This window comes from Lonchura striata, chromosome 2 (genome assembly GCF_046129695.1).
Source record: "Lonchura striata isolate bLonStr1 chromosome 2, bLonStr1.mat, whole genome shotgun sequence".
Taxonomy (NCBI): Eukaryota; Metazoa; Chordata; class Aves; order Passeriformes; family Estrildidae; genus Lonchura; species Lonchura striata.
The window spans coordinates 84,148,217-84,173,426 of NC_134604.1; the positions used below are offsets into that span (position 1 = coordinate 84,148,217).

The following is a 25,210-nucleotide window of genomic DNA, read 5'->3' on the forward strand; positions in this document are numbered from 1 at the left end:
AGAGCAGGGAGGAATCCATGGTGGGGTGCCTTCACAAAGAGCATGAGATGAAGTCTTCTGCCAGTACAAGTCCACTGTGGGAGAGAAGAGCACGGAAGAGATGGCTGCCAAAGATTGTATTGCCTCGTGCCTACCCACTGGGAATTTCCCACTGTTGCACTGCAGCCACAGAGCCTACTGTGTGGCCAAATCTGACTGATAGGGAGCTAACAGCACCTCTGTGGCTTCCACGGGACATGCTGGTAGCTTAGCATATGGCAGGAGGGAGCAGGGAAGTGGAATTCTTACTTATCTACAACCATGAAGAACACAAAGAGGGATCTGTGATCTGGGATGCCTTGTATGGTAAAGTCACAGCCCTCCCCCAGCCTGCAGGTTCCCCAGCCTGCCAGAAGCCACTACCCTTCTTGCCAGTCAGGAAATGCTCAGCAGCTCTGGAGAACAACCCAGAGCACCATAGAGCTGGAAAAATCCCCCCACCCTCAACGACGGTAGGCAAGAAGAGATGCTGGACTATTTCAGGTGCTATTGAGACTGGGTTTTACTAATGCTCATTCCTGGAAAGTTGCAGTTGTTCTTGTCTTCTTGTATGAGCTTGATCCTGCTGCTTCGTCATCTTCAGAGCAATCCTTGTCTTTTTTCCTTCCTTACTACTGTGAGTCCTCCTTCCTTCTTGAAGGTGGGAGAGCTCTAGGCCTTATCCATAGTGGATGTGCAAATGCTGTGTATCTGTATCCCAAGAGCTGCCTCCGAGTCTGTCAGGCACCTCAGCAGATGGGCAAGGTACAGCTGAGAGCGAGGACTGTGCCAAAGGCTTTGGAACCCAAAGAGCTACTACCTCACTGCAAGCATGTTAAATCGATTAGGGCAACTAGAGTGGGCATGTGGCAATTCTCCACTAGCAGACAATATTGTATTTGGGGGTACACAGATGGGAGGGACAAGCAAAAAACGCTGAGCAAGAGCAGAGGTAGAAACATGAAATCGGTCACTGCCATCAGTTCACTGGAAAGGAAGAGTTGGCACTGCCATGCACTTTTTGCAGCCAAGTATAGTTCTTGGAATTGGCTTGTGTATCCAGATCAAATTTTATTTTTTAGCAAGCAACAAGTAACTCCAAGAGAGATCAAACTGCTGAAAAGTTTCAATTGTTTACCAGTCTGGATGATTACAGTTTCGTATTTAAACATAGTAAAACATTTGCCAAAGTATTCCCTTTTCCTGTTTGCAAAATGTCTGCTTGGGAGAAGGTGGCACCAGCAGATTTGTGCCCATTGACTAATTTGTCTAACACCACTGTCACACAAGTTAATGCAGAATGGATTAAGAATCTCAGACAGGGAATCTTTTCTACAAGAGATTGCACCAGATCATCATGAAGTAATATTGAAATATTTAGCATTAAAAACTAGTTTTCACAAAAATTACAATGTTACCCTTTACTTACTACAGTTTATTACACAGTTTTCTTTCAGCACAATTCCTCCTGTACAGGCCACAGGCTCATGAAAAAAACATCTCTCACTTAAGAATACAATGCTTAAACAAATGTGCGACCCTTCCCACTGCAGCCAGTCTCCCAGTGCTTCATGAAAACACCCTCACACTGTCACACATACACCTCCAACTTCCTTGTCATGGGAACACCAACAATTTCAGGTTTCTGCTGCCTGAAGCTGCCTCACAAATCCCGAGTTCCCAGCCTGTGCCTCTCCAGAAGTCCGCTCTGTACTGGGAGCAGCTGGGCAACAGGGTGCTTCAGAAAGCATTCTTCAGTGGAGCACAGCCAAGACATTTTTCATTAATGCCTTACTTTTCTGGTCTTTGTACCCCATGTGACCTTGATTTGCATTTTGCTTGCCTCAGGATAAAAAAAAGAGCATTGATATGTGCTACAGCAGCTGCAAAATTATAGTCACAACAGAGGCAATGCAACAGAGACTTCAGGCAAAGGCAGCATCTTTCATTTAAATAACTGATCCAGCAACAGTGCTTTCAGTGTTTGCAGCTTACAGGCATACAAATCCTTCTTCTGGCCAAATCAAAATTAAATTTTAAATTAACTGCAGATTTAGGGTGACTTCACAGAGCTTCAATTTAAGATGTTCAACTAGACAATTTGAGGAGTTTGGTTTATGTACCAGCCATTTGTAATGTGTGTAAACTACAACTTACAAGTATCTGCATCACCTCACTCATTCAGCTTTTCAGCCTCTGTGCTTCCTTTAACCAGGAGAGATGTCTGGCTTGTTGCATAATGATTAATCAGGAAAAGGATGAAACAATGCCCTACTTCATTTTAGAGGGGACAACACAACAATAGCTGAGCCAGTTTTAAGGAGGGGAAGCGCTTTGCTCAGATTCCATTCAACCAGATGCAAATGGAGCCTAAAATGCCAGTTACAGGGGTTCCCAAACAACTCAGCACTACCCTTCTGAGATAAGGAACTACAAAGGAATGCAAGCAGACACAGCAATTTCAGGTGAAGTGGGTGGGCTAGTTCAGAGGTGGTTTTCCCCTTCAGATGACTCATTCCCTCACCAGGGCCTGCGCTCCTCCCAAGGTATAACCAGAAGCATTTTCCCAAACGGCATATAACACCTTTTCTTTTTATAGGTACTACTCTTGAAGACTGTCAAGAGGTCTCATATGACCAGGAGATTTCATGATGCTGCTGTTAAGTTTTAAATTCTTCCTCAGGACACTGGCCCACCAATTTCATGAGCAGAACAACTCTGGAACTGCTATGGAACTGTCAAAATACAATTTGTGTCCTGCTCCCCAGTGCTCTTTCCTCCGGATATGGTGGGTGGGGCAGCACCTAAGGAAAAACAACAGAGACCAGAAAAAAATATCTTCAGGATGTTTAAGCCAAAAGAAACCATGAAGGTGTCATTATGGAATTTAAAACAATGTATATCAGATAAAGCAGCCAAGGTGAGGCAGATACCCAGCTCCAAGTCTGCTGAAAAAGAAGTGGAAGGCAGGAAGGGTTTGCCTAACCTGAAACAAAAGAAGAATCCCAGAGAAAGGGCAGGGCAAGGTGGATCCAGGAGGTTGTCCCAGACAAAAGAAGCCTACTGAAAAAATAAATATTATCTGGAATCTGCATACACAGAGGGAGGGAAATTAATGAGCAAACATGCGGGGCTGCTTCTCCTACAACCATGTGGTCACACAAATTTATCCAAGTTCTCTGCAGAGAGGTGAAGTCCAGGAACAGAAATAGTCATGCACATCCGCTATTTTCAAACAACTTACCCAACTGCTATGTAACATTTCCTTTTGGAAGTCTGTGCTTGCAGTCACTTTAATCCACCTGTTGCGTCCCACTAGATGCTCTCACTTGGTTAGGAGCAGAGCCTGACAGCAGTTATCCCAGAATCATCTCTGCAAGAGGGACATGCCGCAGAGTTTCACCTCAGGAGTGGCAAAAGTGTTCAGCCATGAAGCTGGTATAAAAGGAAGGTTCAGAAGCAGCAGTACCAAGGCATCTCTCATGAAATCAGAGCCCAGAAGTCTGTGTGTCTTCACTTCTTCCTAAGGAAGCAGCATTGAGGCACTCCATTGTTTTCCATCTCTGCCCTTCCCGGGTATTTTTCCCTTGCATGCCAAGCTCCCTGGTTGTGCAAGCAGCTTTTGTTCTTTAATTAGCTTCAAAAGCATATTTTCTTAATAGATGTAATAGATGTGTCAATTCCCTGCAGTGCTAAACCTTTACAAGTACTGGGATCATCCAAATTCCCAAGATCAGAATGAGTGATTTTGCTGGATTATCTTCGTAGCTCACAGAGGCAGGCTTTGGTTCCCACCCAGGTGTCAGATCCACACCATGAGTCTGCAGTACAGCCTGTACATCCAGGCCAGGTCACCAGAGCGACCACAGCAAAATCAAGGGAATGTTTCAGGCTTACATTTAATAGCCAAACATTTGTAATTTCTCCTTCAATCCTTTGGTACAAATCATGGTGCAAAGAAAACATTCCACAAGTGATATACACAAGTTATACATGAGAAACATTTTTTTAGGGCAGAAACACAAATGCAGAAATGATGGTGCTCAGAACCACTGTGCAGCCCCTTTAGTCCTTGGCCCATGTTATCATCAGGTAAGCACACTTAGTTATTTGAAAAGACTCTACAAGCCAATAGTAGCTGTTTCCAAATTAATGGGGACACCAATCTCCTTCCTTGGCTCTGTCTTTCCCACATCCCAGCCAAAGCAGACTGTATGTGGAGAGGGAATTAGAAGCCACCAATCAGCAAGTCACAACAAGGAAGTCTGTTGCTGGTATGTGTTGCAAGATGCCTTTAGGGAAGAAGAAATCCTGGTCCTGAAAAACAACTGACAGTCCAACAGTTACTGCTTCTTCCTAGAGCTGGTTTTTCTTCCCTTAGGTCTGCACCTTTACTGCCTTTCCCCCTTTTTTACCTCCTCTTTGCTTTTCAGCTGAGGGGTTTGGGCTCCATTTCACCCAAGATTTCTCTAGGTGAAGCTCCAGCCTGCCTGGGGCCACATCTCAGTCACTCCAGTCCTTAAGCCAGTCCACAAGCGTGTTGTTGGCTGCTCAGCTCTGATTCACTCTGCTGCTGCCAGAGCCATCGCAGGCAGGAGGGTCACTGCTGCCTGCAACACCCACATGGCAAATCCCATCCTTCTTGAAGGCTGCCAGATGCAGAGCAAGTCATAGCAAGAGGGATGCTAAGGGATCAGGTGTGCAGCTAGCCCAGCACCTCTCCCTCCACCTTCTCATTTTCCCTTCTTCCCTGCTCTAGCCTAGGGAGGAGCTCCTCTGTGCCAGCAAGGTACCTGACAGCACCAGCCTGTGGGAGCATGGGGAACTACAGCAGAAGGTCGGGTAAAAGCGACATGAAGCCGACATCACCCAGGAACCTGCTGGCCCCACTGTCCTCTGCACGCAGACTGGTGCGTTCAGCTGCGCACGCCTGCAGGGTACAAGAAGAGGGATCAAACAGAAGGCCTGGCTACAGCTGTTCCTCTCTAACTTTGTCCGACCAGGGAAAACCAGCCATACTACAGCATAAGCAAATACATTGAAAAGGGAGGCCAGGGCAGCAAATGGTCTGTTACACTTGCTCAGCTAGGCAGAAATAAAAGCCAGGCTTGCACTATTTGCTATACACAGCAAATTAGTGCTCAGCGACTCTTTTTTGGGAGGCTGAAGGGGAAGGGTTTTCCTGGATACTTAACTTGTTAAAGTATTGCTAAATCTGCAGAAATAATGTACTCCTGATAGACACAGTACTCATGAGTTTTACAACCTGCCAGATACAGAGGGTCTGAATAAATCACAACAAATTAAAATATTGTTAGCAGTTTCATAATTTAATGAAAAAGTACTTGTAAAAAGGGGACATCTGAAAAAGACCGAGTCCATCTTGGAAAATTGAATATATATATATTTATATATATAAAACAAAATGCAAAAACACAACCAAAAATTGACAAATAAGGTTAAGAGGTAATACTTCAAACAGTTAGCCACCGAACGCACAATAAAAACTAGCAAATGCACTTTAGGGACAATACTTGAGAACTACATAACCAAGGGCTCCTTCATATGTCTATTAAAATAATGTAAAAATTAGTAAAACCATTGCCAGACTGGAAACAACTGAATTGATAACCCTAGAAGAGCAGAAACGCTGAGTTTTGCTGAAGCACCATTTTCCCTCTCTTCTGTCATATGCTTCCAGCCACAAAATAACATGAACACTTTGCTGACCTCCCAGATAAGTGTTCCCAATAAAAACTTCATAAAATTTAATGGCCAGTGAGAGAGGATTACTAATAAATATTGAAGGAGAACTAAGAGAATCAGAACCAGAATACAAATGAACAGACATTTGTTTACTTATTCTGAATGACCCATGGCTTAGAACACAAAGCATTTCCCATAAAAATAAAATATGTGGAAACCTAAATGGCTATTGCATATTTACACCAAAAGAAATAATTTTGAAGATACAGCTCTAGAAAGATCAATTACACAAATATACATAAAATCAAGAAGTAAAAAAAAAAAAAAAAATAATATGCATGAAGCAAACAGAGCAGATTGGCCAAGTATAATTTTTTTTATATTATTTCACACTGAAGAGTCCTTCAGCCCCTGACCTGCTAGTCCTATTGCAACTAGGGAGATTTCAAAGTTTAAAACAAATCTGAAAGTGTCGTTGCCATTTCCCAACCTAAAAGCAATAAATTAAAACTATGAAGCAAAACTGAGTTGCTGTTCAGATCCTGCATAGTCATCTTCATGCTGTGTGGGGAACACCTTTTTTGTTTGTAGACAAAACTGAACCATCAACAGAGCTGTACAACGTGCCCTACACAACCTATGGATTGTTCCAGCCAGTGATGTGGGGACAGAGGATGTTGCATGTTTATGAAATGTACAGCATTTCAGACAAAAGTAGTGCAGTAGCCTTGTTGATTAACACAACACCATCTGTAAATTAAGAAGTTAGTTTTCATTCAAATAAAAATCCCCTGTCTTTGAAACAAACAGAAAGGAATTAATTCCTTTCTCTACTCCTCAGTCAGTGCTGCCTGAAATTTAATCACTATTTAACAACTACTGATTTTAAAGGACGTACAAAAAATGTGTTAGACTGGGAAACAGCAACTAATCCAGAGGTTCAAAAGCAGCGTAATAAAATAGTAGATTTTCAGCAATTAAAAAAATCATTTTAAATTAAACCATCATACTCTAAATGATGACTGGCTAAAATTTTACAGACCTAGATGCCCCAAGACTCCTATGCCTGTGTTCAGGCAACTAGGGTTGAAAATTTGCACCTGAAAAAAATAATTCAGCTGACTTCAAAAATACCAGGTAAAAACACCTCTGGATATGAAATCTGTTTCAAGAGGAACCTGGCATCACCGGTGATTGCCTAAATGTAAGTGTCAAATAGCATTTTTCTTTGAAGTAGTATATCTACTTTTGTAAACACTATCCACAAAATTAGCCATCTGTACTTGTTAGCTGGGTAAAATATTTACAAGTGCATCCCACAACAAGCATCTATGTACAGAGATTAAAAAAACTGAAGTACTAGAAGTCGTATATTTACAAAATAAGCGAATTATTGTGAAGAGAAACACGACCTTCAGCAAAAGCAGGGAATGGGGGCACGTCTAGAGGTCAGCGAGTTTGGCAGCGCCAGCAATGCCTGCTTCCGCCCTCCGCAGGGAGCCTGCAAACGCCACTGCAGTTCAAAGCCTCCTGCAGAAGGGGATCATCAGTTAGTAGTCACTTTGGGCCTTATCCAGCAGAGCACACTGGCATGTGCTCGGATTTCTGAGCACAAATGTTCCCGGGGGAAACCAGCAGGACTTTTCACGTGCTTAACTTCCTAACACATCCACAAGTGCATTGCTGGATCAAAGCCATACTGCAGGTGCCGTAACAACACAGTTTCAGTGTCTCCGTTTGCAGTCTTTTGCTACACGTTAGAGCAATTCAAGGACTTTTTCAAAACCTGTCCACCACCAGAGACTGCCTCCACATGAACATGGTGCCTTGCACTTAAGCTGGCAAAGGGGAAGCGGTTTCCTGAATTTTTGCATGATTAACTGCTTTGTACTCTCCCAGATGTTACCCTTTCATAAAACACACAATTTCCACTTGACTTTGTGGATAACTGAGCTAACCTTGCAAAGACTGCAAACCAATTCACAGTTGAACAAAACTACTCTGATTTCTCTCCCCTCCCCCATCCCCTACTGCAGCTCTTCCTAAATAGGTCCTAGACTATTTTCTGGAACCTTTTGATGCTGAGCTTTGCACTGGTACACTGGAATACATAAAGGCTGAATTACCCCGTGGGGGCTTCTAATCACCTTTGTACCGAACTGTGAGATATCATATTCTTTTTGTTTCTATTGTGACAGTCTCTTCCAAAGTCCTTACTTGGGCTTTCTCTCTCTGAGCTACTTCGTCTTAACCTCACTTGCTCTTTGTTTTCATCACTTTCTGCTTCAGAGTCACTAAGCTCTAAGTCAGGACAGTACCCATCGTTGTCCTGGTATGGAGCACCTTCAAGTGTCTGTTTGCTCCACAAGCGATCTTTTGTTGCAAGTCTTCTTGTTGGCTTTTCACAGCACCGCAGATCTTCCGTGGTCCTCACCAGACTGTTGGTAGCCTCTTTAAAGGACCGGCTGAAATGTTCTATGGTGGATTTTCGGAATCCACTCTGGCTGGCCAAGTGAGCCGTGAGCACAGACTCCTGTTCATAGGATGTCTGGCTGGAGCTGTCTCTCTGACTCACATCTCCAGCCCTGCCCATCAGACCATTGGATTTGGACACCAGCCTGGAGTTCTCCTGCTGCACCCGCCCATTCCCAATGGAAGACTGTCCATGCAAAGCAGCCTGGAGCGCTAAAGGCTTCCCGGAAGGCTGGCTCCGGTGAAACTCCATCAGCTGTGTGGGGCCAGGATCCTTTGCCTCGCTCCGAGGCTTGCCGATCCCTGCCAGCAACCCATTACTTCTGCTGTCGTGCTGGTACCTGGCGTAAGATTTTGATTTAATTTCAAACGATTCCTTTGACATTGGCACACTCCGTTTGCTGTAAACAGTGCTGTTGTTGTCAGGAGAAAGCGGTCTGTTGCCAGGCTTCAGCGAGTTATTTTTGCAGTCTCCCAGTGCTGATTTGGGCATTTTTAACTTCAGGGTGATCCTGGGAGGTGGGTAGAACAGTGTGTTCTCTAGTGCACTTGTCAGGGTATGGCCTACAGGAGAAAGAGGTAAGGAAGCAGAAGAAAAAGAAAAAAGGTTTTTTTAAAAAGCATTATTTTCTTTTGTCACCCATAACAAGTTTTATAGTCCATTATACAGTCATGCAACAGTAAGAAGCATTTGCAAATAACTAGTGTGAAATTACTTCAGGACACTAAGGAGAAGTTGGGATAACCTAAGTGTTCCAAATTATCCACTACTTTGGAATTTAGGTAAGCATTTAAATATTTCCATTAAAAACAACAATGTGCCCTTTCTACAGGGCTTTAAGTCAGTGAATTGAACCAGTTTTGAGATACGACTGAAGTTGTTCCAGCAAAGCTGTAAAAAAGGTTCATATTCCATTTTGGATGAAGAAAAAACAATGCTTCAAACTGAGTTTCAATTTGGACTTAATTCAACTCTCTGCTTTGTACTATAAAATTCTCTAAGCTTTAAAAGTCTTTTTACCTCAACATACAGGTTGTTCATGGTAATACATGTATACAGCACCCATTGCAAGTATCAAGCAATTATTATAAGTATTAAAAAACCATTTGAATTTGTAAAGACATTAAATAAACTTAGTAGACATTTCTAATAAAATGCATTTACACAAAAGCAAGAAGCTTCAGAGTGCCACTGCTTCCATGAAGTACTAGTCTGATCTAAAACAGTTAAAAAAAAAAAACCACCTTACTAACAAAACCTATCCATGTTTCAGGGTCAAAATAAAAAAGCACTAACACTTCACTGGTCAAGTATGTATCTTGAAAGATCAGAGAGATCTTAATTTCACACAAAAAAATAGCTGCCTTTCCTATTAAAAAAAATCCCAGTAACTACACTGGTATGCATAGGCTCTTCCTCTTTCCAAATGCTGTGTTCTTTATTTTAAAAAGTTGCTGTAAATGCAAAGGGCAGAGTGGGGTTTGGCACCTCAGCATTCCCAAACATTTACTAGTCCCTATTAATACCCAGAGTACTTAAACTCTTTTTGAAGGAAGGAGAGCAAATGCAGATGGCAAGCTAAGAAATCTGCGCTGCTCATGACATGCACAAGGCACATGAGAAAAGCAGCAATTCCCATCAGTCACTCTTTCTCTTGCCTAAAGGAACCAATTGGTGACAGCAAGCAAAAAAGCCTTCCCAGCTGGAGAACCAACCAGCAGGGTAGAGCTTGCTGTGGGGAACCAGTGCCACACAGTGCAGCAGCCAAAACAGCACAAAAACCTAGAGCTCAGCACCAGTTCATTTCCGCTGTCTGGATGCCACAGTGATAAGCAATAGGCATATACCAGAAACAGCCATAAAATAAAGAAATATTCAAGTAAGTATTTTATGCAATTATAGAGTCCTCTCTGTGTTGCTACTTTGATTGATTATATGACTTGAAGAAAATTCTTAAAGGCAATTTTACATGTTAAAGCACTAACCAGGAACATAAAGAGAATACACTGCTTTAGTTTAAATACAGACATGATTCATAAATATTTTATATTTAATGATTACCTGCAGCAATTTCCTGATTAATGAGTTGGACATGCAAGTTGAAGACCTGTTCATGGACTTTACTGTGGGACAACTTCAGTTTCTCTCTCCTACTTACCATGTAGCAGAGATTTCTTACCTACGGAGAAATAACAGGAGATATAAAAGGCAATAAGAAAATAAATCCAGACATAGCTTAAAAAGTGTATCAACAACATTACATGCAAAATCCCTTGGTAAAGTTCTTGTGAATATTACTGGATGTACTTTAATAAAAAATGTTCAGCCTGGAAAAGAGAAGGCTCTGGAGAGCTCTCACTGCAGTTTTTCCTTATATGAAAAGGGATGATGAGAAAGAGATACCAGAGCCTGCAGTGACAGAAAAAGAGGTAATGTTTTTGAACTGAAGGAGGGTAAGTTTACATTGGGCATAAGGAAGACATTGTTAAAGTGAGACACTGCAACAGGTTGCCCAGAGAAGTTGTGGAGACCCCATCCCTAAAGCGTGGATGGGGCTTTGAGCAACCTGGTCTCATGGAAGGTGTCCCTGCCCACGGCAGGAGTGTTGGAACTAGAGAGTCTTTAAGGTCCCTTCCAACTCAAACCATTCTCATTCAGTTGCACATAATTCTACTTGTTTGAGTTAACAGTAACATTTTCACCTAAGGCAATAAAGAAGAGACACTGAAAGTTCTTTATGATAAACACCTAAAGGTGCTTTCAAATCACAGAAACAGCATAGGAGCTGGTTGAAAGGTATCTGCCAAACATACTTTCTCCAGCACTCAGTTCCATCTGTTCAAAACTGGAATCTCTCTACCTAGAAACAAAATTCCAGGATTCCCACATTTATATCTATCCCAAGATATATCAGAATATCTTGTGGTACAAGATGTTCATAAACTTGGAAACAGGCATTTCAAATTATGAATCACCTCCACTCAGGAAAATTATATCGACAATATTTGCTGCAAACCAAACATTTACCAAACAAAAAGCTTTACATGGTCTCTTGAAAAATTAAAAAAAAAAAGCCACCTTCAAGTACCAACCCTCCATCTGAGGCATATTATGGGTTTTATATTTTTTCTTAAAGTTTCCATATCTAAAGCAGTCCTGGAAAAGATCTGAGATTGATTATGATAAAGACAACAGTTCCACTAACAAGTGCAAATCCTGGCTCCAACAATCATCCTGTATTTTCGTGTTGTTCTCTCCCCAATATTGTTTCCCCTTTTCTTACAACACTATTACCTCTCTTCTGCTTTTACTTCCCCTCTCCTCATCACATCTATTTTACTACCTTTTTTACATTCACTACCTACCTCTAAGCACTTGAAAATTGCAGGTGACCCCTACCCAACGGGCCAACCTAATGGGCAGCCTCCAAGAGGTAATAAGCCTTACTCTTATTTTTTGTTTAATAAAAGTAACATATTTTTTCTCATTTAATTTGTATTACTACCTACTACTACAGTGGATCAAATAAATTTCTTCATTTTTTAAACATTTACTCAACTGAAGCTGAAGTTATAGAGTCAACTACCAAACACGTCCATTGTGCATATAAATATGGATCTTAAAATACATAAAGGAATAACCTTTAAGCAAGTCAGGAAGCACTGCTTTCACCTTGGGTCTTTCACTGGACTGAGAGAGGCAGCTCCTGAAAGCTTCTGCAGCAGGCAGTACATCATATCAAAAGACTGGAGTTGAAGGCCTTACTTTTTTTATTTTTTAAATCACCACACTTTGCTTTCCCCATTCTCACTTTCATCCACAAAGAAAGACCTTGCTCACCTGCAAACAGTTTTTCAAAACTTTACAAGTTAATTCTTACCCTCTCTAGGTCCTGCCTTAAATGCATGAACATCCTCATGCGAGTATGAATGCTATCTTCTTTTGGCTGCACCAAGCCATTTTCTTCATCCTCCTTGGGAGGAAACAACGGTTTGTTAAAGTTACTTTTTCGCTTTAATTTCCAGTAATTGTAGATGAAGTCTACAGCAAGTTTTGGAAGGCTCAGCTCTGCTGCAACATCCTCTACTTTTACTAGTGAGTAAAACTCTTCTTCCAGCTCTCTGAGTTTTTGGGCTCGCAGGCTTGTTTTTTCACTCTCTGTTTGCTTCTGCTCTGACACACTCTTGGGGTGCTCCTCAACATCAGGCAGCAAATTCTGTTTGTTCTTGCTGTGCTTTAGACAGTACGACTTGAACTTCACCTCATCCCCATCATCCAGGATAGTCTTCATCTCTAAGCTATGCTCAAAGGCACAGGTGACATGAAAGGCAGTAATGCAGCTTTTCACGGAGCACTGCAGACAAAGTAAAACAAAAAGCCTCAATTACTAACAGTAGCAGCAGACTAGAAAAAAGGGACATAACTACATCAACTACATGAAAATCCATTCCTGCCAAAACCAATTTCCCACACATTCTTAAAAATATTGATCACTTTGAAGTTGGTATTACCCAATATAGTATTTTCTTGTTTGCAGAGTGTTCAGTGGAAGTTTTCTGTTCATCTTTGACACATATAGAACTGGCTCTTAAACACCTCAGCCTTATTCAAAAGACGGCAACCCAGACTAATTCTTCTGTCTAATCAACTAATGTGATAGCAAATGGCTGTGAAGAAGCAGACAATATATCCAACAGTCGCCTCCATTGCAAAGCATCTCTGAACAGAGGAGGAACAAAATGCAAAACCAAAATTGCCCTTCTGACAAATTCACCCCTGCAGAGTCACTATGAGACAAGCACATACCTGAATGCAAGCACCAGTTTTCAGTTTGCACAAACTACACACTAGAGCCCATCGACTTGGTGGAATGTGAGACACCTTTGTGATCGGCTCCATCCTTTCAGGGCAAGCAATACTAACCTGTAAAGAAAAAAAACCAGCATAGAAAACAGTTACCAAAGGGAAAAAAAACCCCAAGCTCTCCCTTTATACCAGAAGAAGAAAGCCATCCATTCATTTCTCTTCCTGCAAGATCTCCCATGTACTCATACTTCTCAGAAAGGGACTCCAAAAGATCCCACATGCTGACAGTAGTGTGGAATACTATCAGTTTAACCTGGTGACTTGAAGTTGCAATTATTCATAACACTTGAGGCACCTACAGCATGCCTTTGTTATTAACCAATGTCCTGATTCCAGCCAGGACAGGGTTAATTTTTGCAGTAGCCAAGAGCGAGCATGGCTAGGACCCAGAAGTTATTCTGTACTAGCTCACAAAATTTTCTGAGAGTGGGAGGAAGGGCTCTCTTCTGGTCAGGTAAATATGGTGTGAAGCCAGTGGTCGGGTAGCACTGGCTCCGTTACTGATATTGTAGCTCTTGCTCTTTGTTTTTCTTATTTCACTGCTGCTTCCAGTAAATTCTTCTTTTCTTGATCCATGATTCTTACCATTTGTGCCTCCAAATCCCCTCTCCAGCCTGGTGCAAGGGACGTGGGAGTGGTGCATGTTTTGAAGTGCTTCAGTGGGAACACTAAATTGAGGAATACCATTCCTAAACCACTACCAGTTGAGAGACTGCAGCAAGTGTTACTCTAAGTTTATTTCCATTCCCTTGTGGTTTTGTTTTTTGTTTTTTTTTTTTTTTTTTCCCCTCTGTGCTGCTTTCACAGGTCTAACTTTAAAAATGCCAAAATACCAACCCCTCAAAACATAACAAACACTTTCCTGAAAAGCTCCTTTTATAAAATCCCTAGACCTGCTACAGTATCTACTTCTGCCAACTCAAGATTTGGGACAGAACCAGATCTATCAGTCAGCAGCCAGGAAAATCCTTGCTTCCCATCTCTGCCTCTCCCAACTGTACACTCCCAACACAAGAGATAATCCTAATACACCTTACTAACTATGGACTGTATCAGATATAATTTGAGAAAAAATACAACAAACTTCTCTTATGGCAAAGCAGGATATATTGTATTGTGCTAGTTTTCACAGACTAAGTCTGGATGATTAATTTGTCTCTAGTAGACCAGATTATAGGTATTACTAAAAGAAAGGAAAAAAAATCCAGATATAGACAGTACAGCTTTTTCTATTCTTGGTTATATTAACTTCCACATATCCATTGTGATAGAAGTTTCTCAGTTGCCTGCTGTCTATACAGGGAAATGAGGATTCTCCTCTATGATTTGGAAACCAAAACAGATATATAGATATATCTGTAGGCATCCCTGAGCCACTCCTGACAGGATTTATCCAAGCACAGAAACAAAAAATTGGCCAGCTCTGAATGACAAAATGCAGAACTGGGTCAGTATAAGAAATCTTCTGGCACATGGCAGAAGATTTCAGTGGGATAACTGACGCAAAAACACCAGTCTCCAAAAGCTTGGATTTTGAAACTTCTACAACACTTTTTGAACTCAGCAGCTGTGTGCCTTGGAGGGCTACCTGGCTGAACCAAACCACAATGCGGATACTCCACACTTTCTAAAAACAATCCATCTGAATAGAGCAGACCTGTATTTCCTGTGGTGCAAATATGGGCTTCTGCTCAAAGGGGTCAAACCTAAGAATTCAAAGAAAGGAGGTTACTAGATCATGCTCTGTGGCACTGTGAGGCCAGAAGAAAGCTGATGGCTTAAAAAAGCAGTTAAGGACACGATTTGAACAACAATTATTTTGTTTTCCTATATTAACTCCACAGTAAGGGACACCCAGGAAAATCTGTGTTGTATGAATTCGCTTAATATGTGGTAATTAAACTGGCAGCTTTACAAGAGCCAGTAGACAAAGCTGAATTTTTTAGCTTCCCTTTGGAGGTACATCAGTCACTTGATGCACATACTCATTTTAAAACCTGTTTAATCCCTAAGGATGAAAAGCCTTGATTCAGGAGACCTCCTCAGTGAGGGAGACTTACCCAAAGACAGCAGTGCTAAATCACAGTTGCTATGCTCAGAGTATTTTTACTACTCTCTCTTTATCATGCATTGCTTTAAGGATCATTTAAGTAGGTGGAAAAAACAGCTTTGCAAGAGATTAGTTAGTTCATAATTTCCACATTAGGAAAAAATAGCTGACCAACAGTTCATGAATTCATGACATAAATGAAATCAAATAAGATAGTGTCTGTTACATTACTTCCCTCTCTGCCAAGTGCAAGCCCACATCTGGAATATACTGAGGTCAACCAGCTGCATGGCATTCCCAGAAGTCTTCATTAGGAAGACATTGAGATGCTTCAGAAGGTTCAGGTTTTAAAGAACAGTCAGGCAACACATTATGCACTCATGAGACAGACGTAACTAACAATTTAACCTCTTGTGGTCTTCCTATAATTGGTGGAAAAGTGACAAGATTGTCCCTGGAATGCCCGAGTAGTTCAACAAAATCACAGTCAGTGCTCTTCAGTATCATCAAATGTAGCTTTTGTGCTTCCAAAAGGAAAGAGACTTTCATGAACCTAACTTGACCATGCTCAAAATAGCTAGTTATAAATTACACAGGTATTTCTGAAACAATATTGTACAAAGATTGACTGTTACTACTACACTGAGAGACAATACTTCCCTTAGGAAAAAAGGGAGTGTATCAATGTGTCAGGTTGTCTACTTTCTCTTCAAAAAGAAACCAGAATCTGCAATGATTTTCTTCCTGGAGATTGAGTAATATCAGCTTTCCACTGAGCTTCCCAGCAGGAGCTACAGACCTTTTCCTTGTCCCTTTCTGCCCCGCCTCTCCCTGATCTTTCCCCAGAGAAGACTCATAAGGTCAGGAAACATTTATATTGGGAATACCATCCATTCAGCTTGTAATGCTGACTGTTCGTATTATCCCACTTTGTAAAAACACAAAGAAGCACTTACAGAGTCAGGTGCAATTTATTTATACTGGCCTTGTGCCACCTGCATGCTTCTGCAGAGAGGATTCAAGCAAAGTCTGTTTGAACTTTGCTGCTCATAAGGGATCCAGAGAGCAAAGGCCACCCTTTTCATCCCCCAAGAACTCCCATTCCAAGGCAGAAATGATCCATCTGCCATAACATGTAGTCATTTTCTCTATTTCTTCACTTTGCATCAGGTTACATCTTGACTGTTATACTCTGAAGTTCTAAGAGTGGGAGAGAGTGAAGACAATGGGTTGTTGAAGTCTATTACCTGTTATGCACATGATCAATCACCTTGCTGTCCTCTGCTTCCCTGCTAACTGTGCCACCACCAGCTGCACCAGTACACAAGGATCTGCATCAGTGGTTGGGAAGGGCAGCCCCAGTGGCTTGAGCACAGCCACTCAAAACAGTAAATTTTATCTTTCCTCTACAGCCAGCAGGACGTTATCACTTTCTGCTTCAGCAAACACTACACTGACTGGCAGAGAACATACCTGTGACAGATTATCTAAGGCAGAGAAACACCTTGAATTTCAAAACACTCAATACAGGTTTTCTGGTATCAGTGTTTCCTTTTTTGATTTTTTTAACTTAGAAGAACACCTTTAAAAAAAACCCATTAAATAGACCACACATTTACACTAAAGTAAAAGGCAGAAGAAAAAGAGGATATAAACCAACGAGTACTCCTTGGAAAGTAAAAGCCTTCAACTGTCCCAATCAGTCAAGGGAGCAAAAAGAAAGCCTTTAAACAGCATTAACTCCCAAGGAAGGCAGGGAAGAAAAAAGATTTTAAGACATTGCTGAATGAATTAATGCAGGAGAATACCTGGCACAATTGACTGTAACAATGCTAGACTACACTTGCTGACTCATGAAGCCTCTTTGAACCTTTTGCCACAAAACAGACATTTATAGCCCCTTCCTCCCCGCTTTCTTCTATGCTTCACTTTGTTAGGGCCACAGGAGGAAAGACCAGTGACCTTATAATTAATGTTTCTTTTATGGAGTTCCAGCATGCTAGTACCTTAGAAGAAAAAATAGATATATGATAATACACATTCTCCCCTAAAGCATCCATTACTGGCTCTTCAAACTCTATGTCTTTCTTGCCCCCCACAGCACATAAGGCCACTCCAGACAGGAACTGACCTGCCATTTTAGTAGAGATTTACAAAGGGTTTTCCTGGCTTCTCTGGTAACTGAATTGTTTTACAAGTGACTACACACAAGCCTGAGAGAATGGATCCAAGAGGCATTTCCCATGCCTACAGGCATGTGCCACATCTTCACTATGCCTGACACACTTGGCGTTGGTGTGGAGAGGAGGAGGTGTCCAAAACCTGGAATCACTGAATGGGCTCTGGAAACAGCTGGATTCAAGCTCTGGGTGTCCCCCAGTAGCTTCTCTTCCTCAGCCAGAGGGAGATGGGCAGGCAGGAAGTCAGGGTGTGCTTCCTGTCTGGCCATCACCACCTTCCCAAGTCTAACTGTTCCTTTTCTGCTGATGAGAACAGCAAGGCAACCACATGCAGAATGGACCTCTGGGAGAAAATAGTCAGCTCAGAGCCAGGACAGCTTCCAGGCAAGACACTTCATAAGCACAAGAGAAGTGGTTTTTTAAAAAAAGAAATATTTTTGTTTTTTGTCTCAACTCCTCTCTCCTTGAAGATGAAAGAGATGACAGAAACTACAGGTAGGCCTGAAAGGAAAAGTGCAACTGCAAAGATAATCTCCTTAAGAAGCAGATATATATGCCCAAGACAACTAAGAATTACACATTATATCCAGTTGCTAAGTAAAAATAAACCAAATCAAAATCTTAACATCTTCCTCAACATTGTGCACACATCAGACTTGTCTGCACTTAGGAGCAGAAAACTCAGAAAATACTGTACCCTTGATTTTATGGTGCTGACATATCTGGCTACTGTCTCACATTAAACCACCCACCATGTGAATCTTACCAGAAATAAAACATAAATATCCCAAGTGCAAAATTAAACACAAACTCCATCTATACCTAAGTGAACTTTTTGATTTACAGAACTACACTGTGATGCTAAACTTAATTCAAAATGGAGGAGGAAGTGTAAAACTTCATTATGAAATGCTCCATATATGTTATGCACAGATAAATCAAAAAAGCCTTTATTTATAAAGTGTATATAACATGGAGATAAAAATTCTTATCTCCCCACCATTCAGAAAAGAATCTAAGTACAAATTGCAGCATACATCCTACACAAATAATGCAGTGCAGGTGACCTTTAGGCAAACAAATATAACTCTGAAAAAAGTGGAGGTACTCAAGCAAATTACACATGTATCTGAGCACACAAATTCATCAAAAATATGAAACAATGAAGCTGCAGTTGTTAGATACAGCTTATATCAGTGGCCCTTTCTAGAAGGTCACAGATACCATGACACCAAGAAGCGATTGCTGATGAAATGGAGGTGACAAAGTGACTCATTAATGGAATACAAGCTGGATCTCTCCCAGACTTCACAGACTGAGCAGGCCCATCAAAGCAAAGCCCAGTATTATGTCAAGACCTTAAGTCATAAGAATGTCAAAAGGCAGAGGATGGAACCAGAAAGAGGAGGACAGGGAGAAATTAGTGTTTTACCTCCGGTATCCAAAGAGCACAGCTCACATGTGCCCACTTGGTCCCTGTCCTGGTAGCTTTCATGGCACCTCCTCTTTTAGGACAGAGGAGGCACTGAGGATGTATTCCCAGGACGCAGGTGCGACACAGCCAGCTCCCTTCAGGTACTTTTAAGATTCCATAGCAAGCCTTGGAGAAAAACAGGTATTGGAATTATTGTGCTGACATTATTTCATACACAAGTATTCATAATCACACAGAGTAAAGATTTAAAAAAGTAAAGGCACAATCTGGCCTTCAATTAATCTTTCTGCAATTTACCTTAAAATGAATCAATTAATCCAAGAGAGAAGCAGCCTCAAAAGCAAGAGTTTTTACACCTGTTTATAAAAAACATCCACTGGGACTGCACAACAGCACGGCTGTTACAAACCTTCACATTGGCATTAGTGACTTTTAAACTTCTGAAGTAAACAACATGATATTCCTTTAAATGAGTTCTGTATCTAATCTTCTGTATCTTCTGTATCTAACTTTCTAAAATCACCACTTCCTACTACTAAAAATGTAATGCTCTGACATAATTTTATTTAGGGATAGGGATATGAGCTGTTTGACTGAAAATCATTTCCTGCAATTTTTGTGTTTACAGTTCTTCTGTGACCTTTTTTCTTTAAATATTTATATAATATTGCAACAAAAATCACAGCATATACTGGAATTATAAGATGTTGGGTTTTACACCTATTTCCCAAGTATTGTACTTAACAACATGGAAAATGAGAAATTTCTTAAGTTTTGCTAGGTTTGAGAATTAAAATAAAAAGAAGAAAAATAAATGGTTTTATTTCCAATTCAAATTCCTCGTGGTTTTTAACGGAGCCAATGGTGGACCCTGCTGTACATACATATCCCCCTACCTCCATGAAGCTGAGCGTATCTGAAAGCACTGGCTGCCACAGAGGTCTAATTTTACTCAACCACTCCAAATAAAAGTTTTATCAAAAGGGTGAATATCACAGGAAATCTCATAATTTCTAACACTATTTCTGGTAATGATAACATTAAAAGACTCAAAAGAACAGGATCATTAGTTGTAACTATTCTTTCAGATTAAATCTACTATAAAATTCCCATGCTTCCCTTTCCAGTCTTCTGCGTACAAGATCTCAGTATTTAATATAAAAAAAATATCATAAAACACTGCACATTTATGTCAAGCTTGTAGAGAAGGAGGCTTTCCTGAATTAAATGCAGCAAGACTGACTAACCAACTTTTTTTTTTGATGTGCCAACTCCTGTAGAAGCCCAACAGGGGGAGCTGCAATCCAAGTTTTACAAGTGTTCTTTTCCTCCTCTGTGGCATATTCCCACCAGAATTCTTTCTGTTACTAGAGCAGAAGTGGCATTATATCTAAGCTATCTAGGGTGTTGGAAATGGACTGAAAATATTTTCTAATTTTAACAGATAAGCAAAGGATGCCTAGACTACTAAAACAGTAATTCCACAACGTGTCTGAGCCAGCACAACAGGGTACCATGAAGGAGGAATTTTCTCACACTCCTCCTCCCCCCTTCCACCTCCAAACTTGTGATGACAAACAGACCTGAGGCTACTTGTTGAACCAAAGCTGATCCAGATTAAAAATGAAACAATCTGTTATAGTCAGGATTCGCTCTAGCCCAGACACACTCTCCAGTTTATTTCAAGCAGATCCAGCACAGGGAAGCGTGAGGGACAAGAAGGCAGCAGACCATCAACTCAAGCTCAGCTGTCAGCAAACAACCATGAGCCTTTGATTGCAAATCCATCATTACTCCTTAATAGGCACAAGCAAGGACTGAAGTAGGCAGCCCAGCTGCCAGCCATATTCCTGTCACTGGCCACCTTACTGCCAACTCAGGCTCACAGAGTGCTTCACACAGGGACTCAGGTCAGGAAAGCAGCCGGGCTAGAAGCCAGCCCACTGTGAGCAGGGAGGTGACAGGTCTTTTTTCAGTCAGGTACATTTTTCAAGTATTACTTGCAGTCAGTACAAAAATGCATTAAAAAAAAAAAAAAAAGAAAAAAGAAAAAAAAAAGAAAAAGAAAAAAAAGAACTTTCTTGGTCTTTTCAATTTGTAGCAAAAGTGTCTTCCAGAATAGGATGCACAAAAGCCACAGGATTCATATCCCTTTTCTGATTATAAGAATACCTTTACCTGACTATGCGGAGCTCAGGCAGTGTAAAGTCTTGACTACATTTGAAACACTATAAACATGAGCACCATTCAGACTGAGACCATGGTTTTTGCAGGTGTTGATGGCTTCTGAAAAAGATCATTCTATTAAAGTGTCTACATATGGTTCCAGATGGTTAAATTTGGACAGTCTGACTAAATAAGTAGTCAGTAGAGGGGAAAAAAAAAAGCTCTTAAACAAGTGATCTTTGGATTTATCACAGGCAAGCTGGTATTTCCTGTCCTGTTTATCTTCAAAAGCAGATTTAGTAATAGGGGGAGCAATTATTTACAGTCACAGAGGAAATACTTGAATGCCCCAAAAACACACTTTGCATTCCTGCTAGACTGTAGCTGTCAACTTATTAACTATGCTAGGCCACTTAATCTACTGTAATTGTTATAGTCCAAAAATTCACCTCAGTATTGCACCATCCTTCATACGTAGAAAATCGCAAAGTCCTACACTTAGCATTTAACATCCTTTCAAATGCCACATTTGCCCAGGTAAACTCAAACCACAGGAGAATGTCAACATTTCTGCAGGCACTAACCTGATGGACACAAATGTTACACTTGTCACAGAACACCATGTCATTCCCATCTTCACTGTCCGGGGACCGGCACACATCACAGATGACGTCCTCATCATATTCGATACCCAGGCCTTCTTCGGTCTCGATGGCATGATTCATATTCTCATGACAGTGCCGCTCCAGCACTTCAATTGTCTTTTCCATTGTGTTTTCATCCAGGAGCCCACATCCTACAACAGAGAAAGGGAAGGGCAATTAGAGGACAGTCAAATGCTTCTGAGTCAGAGAAGGAGGAGAAAAAAGACAACTTCTACCGACTAATGCAGTAGACATAGCATCTAAAAATAAAAATAGACAAGATTTTTCACTCACAGACTAATTATAACATTGTTTTATAAATACAAGCAGAACTACTACTTGAGTAAGAATTTTACACAAACCACAAGGTTGCACCTGAAAGAAAACACTGCAGCATAAAAGACAGCAGTTGCTGTAATTGCTAGCTGCTCTCATACAACTCTTCCTGCAACTCCATAATTTTATAAACATTAATGAAATCCAAAAATCACTCAGTGTTCTTCTGAAGACTAATGTCCTAGGAAATAAAACTTATCAAGAATACTTAATACTTATAATGAAAGTTGCACCACCCCGTAGCTCTAAGTCCATTGCGATGAAGTGATCATTGCAACATGATGATTATGAAAAGTGGTTTTATTTTTCTCATGTTTTTAAAAAATAAAATAGTAGGTAATACTGTTGCAATCCATACTATCTATTCATGTGAACACTACACACGCTATCTATACTCCCCACTAATCAAACTTAGCATAAGCAGGACCCCTTTAAAAGTACTTGCTATGAGACTGGCCCTCAGCCTGCAGCTTCAGGACATGCACTGCATTAGAAACCCCGTGATATTCACAGCTACATCTCCAAACTGCATCTCATCAGAATCCTTGCTCAAAAATGATCATGATGGTCACCACTTATGATTTACTCAGGCCTTCAAATGTTAGGATATTCACGTAACATTAATTGCAGAGGCTAATATTTTAACTAACGCCACTTAATAGTGATTCCTTGTTATCAACAATAAACAGGGAGAGTTAAAGTGTTCTCTCCCATGCCCTAATACTTTCTCATTGCCTGAATTAAAAGAATTACCGAATCATTCAGGTGGGAAAAGTCCTACAGAGGGCTTCAGCCCTTGCCAGGCTCCAAGCAGAGTCAATAGGAAATCCAAAAATGCTCTTGCTCAGGAGATACATGTAGTCATATCTTGAAAATCTCCATGGATGGAGATCTGCCCTCTTTAAAAGCTAGCAGCTTTTGCTTACAGCATTCCTGTATGCCTGGGAAGTTATTGTCCTTGCTTCTACTTGTATGCATCCTTTGTCACTGGAGCTCAGTCATGAACTCCCTACTTCACCAAACCAGTCTCCCAACACATCTACTCGTTTTCCTGAGTGTTTAATTGGAACTTTCTCGTGCTTGGAGGACAGTGTTCTTGAAGTCCTGCTAGCTCTCTTCAGTAATTCCACCCTTCAGAGCTGCTTCCCAGATCCCACCCAGTTACTTAAATAGAAACATGCTGTCCTGAAGTCCAGGACCAGAAAAACTACTTCCTGTCCTCACTCCCCTCTGGATCTCAGTCACCACTATTTCCTTGCTGTTACAGACAATGCTGCCATTGATTGTCACTTCTCTATAGGTATTTCTTATTTTATTAACAGCAAATACAGGAGATGCCAACCTGTCCTTCCTAAAGGACCTACACAGTCACCCATGAAAGAATACTAGCTACACAGGCTATTCCATCACAATTCAGTTATTCCAGTGATAATTCCAGTATTATTTTCCATAGCTCACTCCTGCTCATAGACCTCTATACCCCAACTTGCATGGCAAAAGAAAGTTTACTTAGCTAATTTTGAATGGGCTAACATGTTTGAAACTTAATTACTCTGTTGAGAGCCCAGCATGCAAGTTCCTCAGAACTCTGAATTTGCAGATATGTTCCAAGTTCAAAAATGGAAACATCTGCTTTCCGTACATAAATTCTTTAACTTTTGAAGTCCTAAAATGAATTCCACCTGGTGTAGGCTTTTTCTCTCCTGCCTCAGTCTGCAGAAGTTGCAGATGATTTTGGACATCAAGAAATTTTTAGACACAACAGGTAAAATATAAAACATTAACAGATCAAGAAAGTAATTACTTTTTTAGCTCCTGTTTCTCTTAGCGCTTCAATTCTCATTCAGCAATCTTTCAGAGACCTTACATAGCAGACTACAACTCAAACAGCAGAAATTAAGTGCAGCTTTTAAAATGAGAACATATTGTGGAATTACCCATTTCTGTAAGCTCTTCATTTAGCTCCTGGAGCCAAAAGATGTCCATGTCATCCAAGTCATAGCGACACACAGATTCGGCTAGTTCCAAAATGTTGATGTAACCTGGTTCTGTGGGCTCTTGGCTGGAACAGTGGATGTATTTCCTGGGTCGTGTATACAGTACTTCTTTTACCTTTTCTGCTACAACCCTGTGAGTGAAAAGAAAAAAAATAAATACATCCTTGAAAGACATAAAATATTTGCTCTAAGTGCAAAGAAAGCTAGGGTTTCACAGATTTTAAACTAGCCAGTAAGTACAGTCAGCCTAGGGAGACAGGTTCTCTAAATGTCATTCTTTCACCCAAAATGTTCCAAGGTTTACCACATCTACAGAACCCTTTTTAAAATGTAAGCCTGTCCATATGATTTCCATTTAACAAATGCTACTGGTATGACAAAGCAATGGTTTCTGAAGCCCACAGAAAGCATTATGCACAAAACCAATACAATCTTTGTCCTATATTCTTCCTAACTGATATAAGGAAATCTTGCCAACTGATCTCTTGAAAATACCAGCTTTTTCACAAAAGCTTACTATAGTAATTCTACTGTAGTGTCTGTGTGTGTGGTGGAAAAATCCTTGCTCTTCATTTGGGATACTCAGTAGTCCATAATTTTGTAAATGACACCTTATCCACATTACAAATACATTATTTTTGTTATGCAAAAAACATTCTGATGCCAAGTAAAAATGTAAAGAGGGAAAAGTCATCCAAGAAGCAACAGAGAAAAAGATTTGTGTTCCTTCTGTTGTTTCTTCCAAGTATTTTCAGAGATAAAGCTCGGTGTTTAATTGGTTTGATTTTGGAATGCAAAGAATAATCTTAACTAGATAAAGTTCAATCTTTCTCTGAATTTAATGCAAAAAGCCCTACATGTGGAAGGAAGCCAGAGAGATACAGAATGGAACAGTGCTATGCATGAGCAGCTCTCCATGCTTTCTGGAGCTCACCCTCCGCAGGACAAGGAAAAGATAAAAACTCTGGAAAATAAGACAGCAAAGAAGGAGGAGGCAGCTGTCAAGCTGTAACCCAAATAATTCTAACTGGACAATGTGGATTATCAATGTTAGTGCAAGCAATGTCCTTCTTCCATTCTCCATTCCCCTTCACCCTGCTTATTTTTAACTCTAATTCCCTTGTGAACTTTTCTCTGTTTTAGCCAAATCTATAGCATTTTTTCCCTCTAATATAATACTGCTGGTATGAGCTGCAATATACTTATTTTTAATAACTTGGTACTGACAATAGCACCAGTGGAAATTAAATTATGCTGACTTAGCACTTTCACCAGAAAATTCATGTATCTTCTCTCGAAGACCGCACTGGCATTAACCTTTCTTTGTTGAAACATGCTT

General features: G+C 40.7%; 1 protein-coding gene across 10 annotated transcripts in view; it reads right to left on the reverse strand.

Annotated features, from left to right (window-relative positions):
- Positions 1-5,327: 5,327 nt before the first annotated feature.
- Positions 5,328-25,210, reverse strand: part of JADE3 (jade family PHD finger 3) — a 64,060-nt gene continuing 44,177 nt past the window's right edge. For all 10 annotated transcript variants that reach the window (XM_077781521.1, XM_021546707.3, XM_021546699.3 and 7 more), the window contains 7 exons: positions 23,812-24,002; positions 21,479-21,690; positions 18,726-18,893; positions 13,004-13,120; positions 12,078-12,551; positions 10,259-10,376; positions 5,328-8,760 (listed from right to left, as the gene is read on the reverse strand). In XM_077781521.1, coding sequence (XP_077637647.1) covers positions 7,868-8,760; positions 10,259-10,376; positions 12,078-12,551; positions 13,004-13,120; positions 18,726-18,893; positions 21,479-21,690; positions 23,812-24,002 — 2,173 coding nt within the window. In that variant the 3' untranslated portion in view covers positions 5,328-7,867. The remainder of the gene's footprint in view (positions 8,761-10,258; positions 10,377-12,077; positions 12,552-13,003; positions 13,121-18,725; positions 18,894-21,478; positions 21,691-23,811; positions 24,003-25,210) is intronic.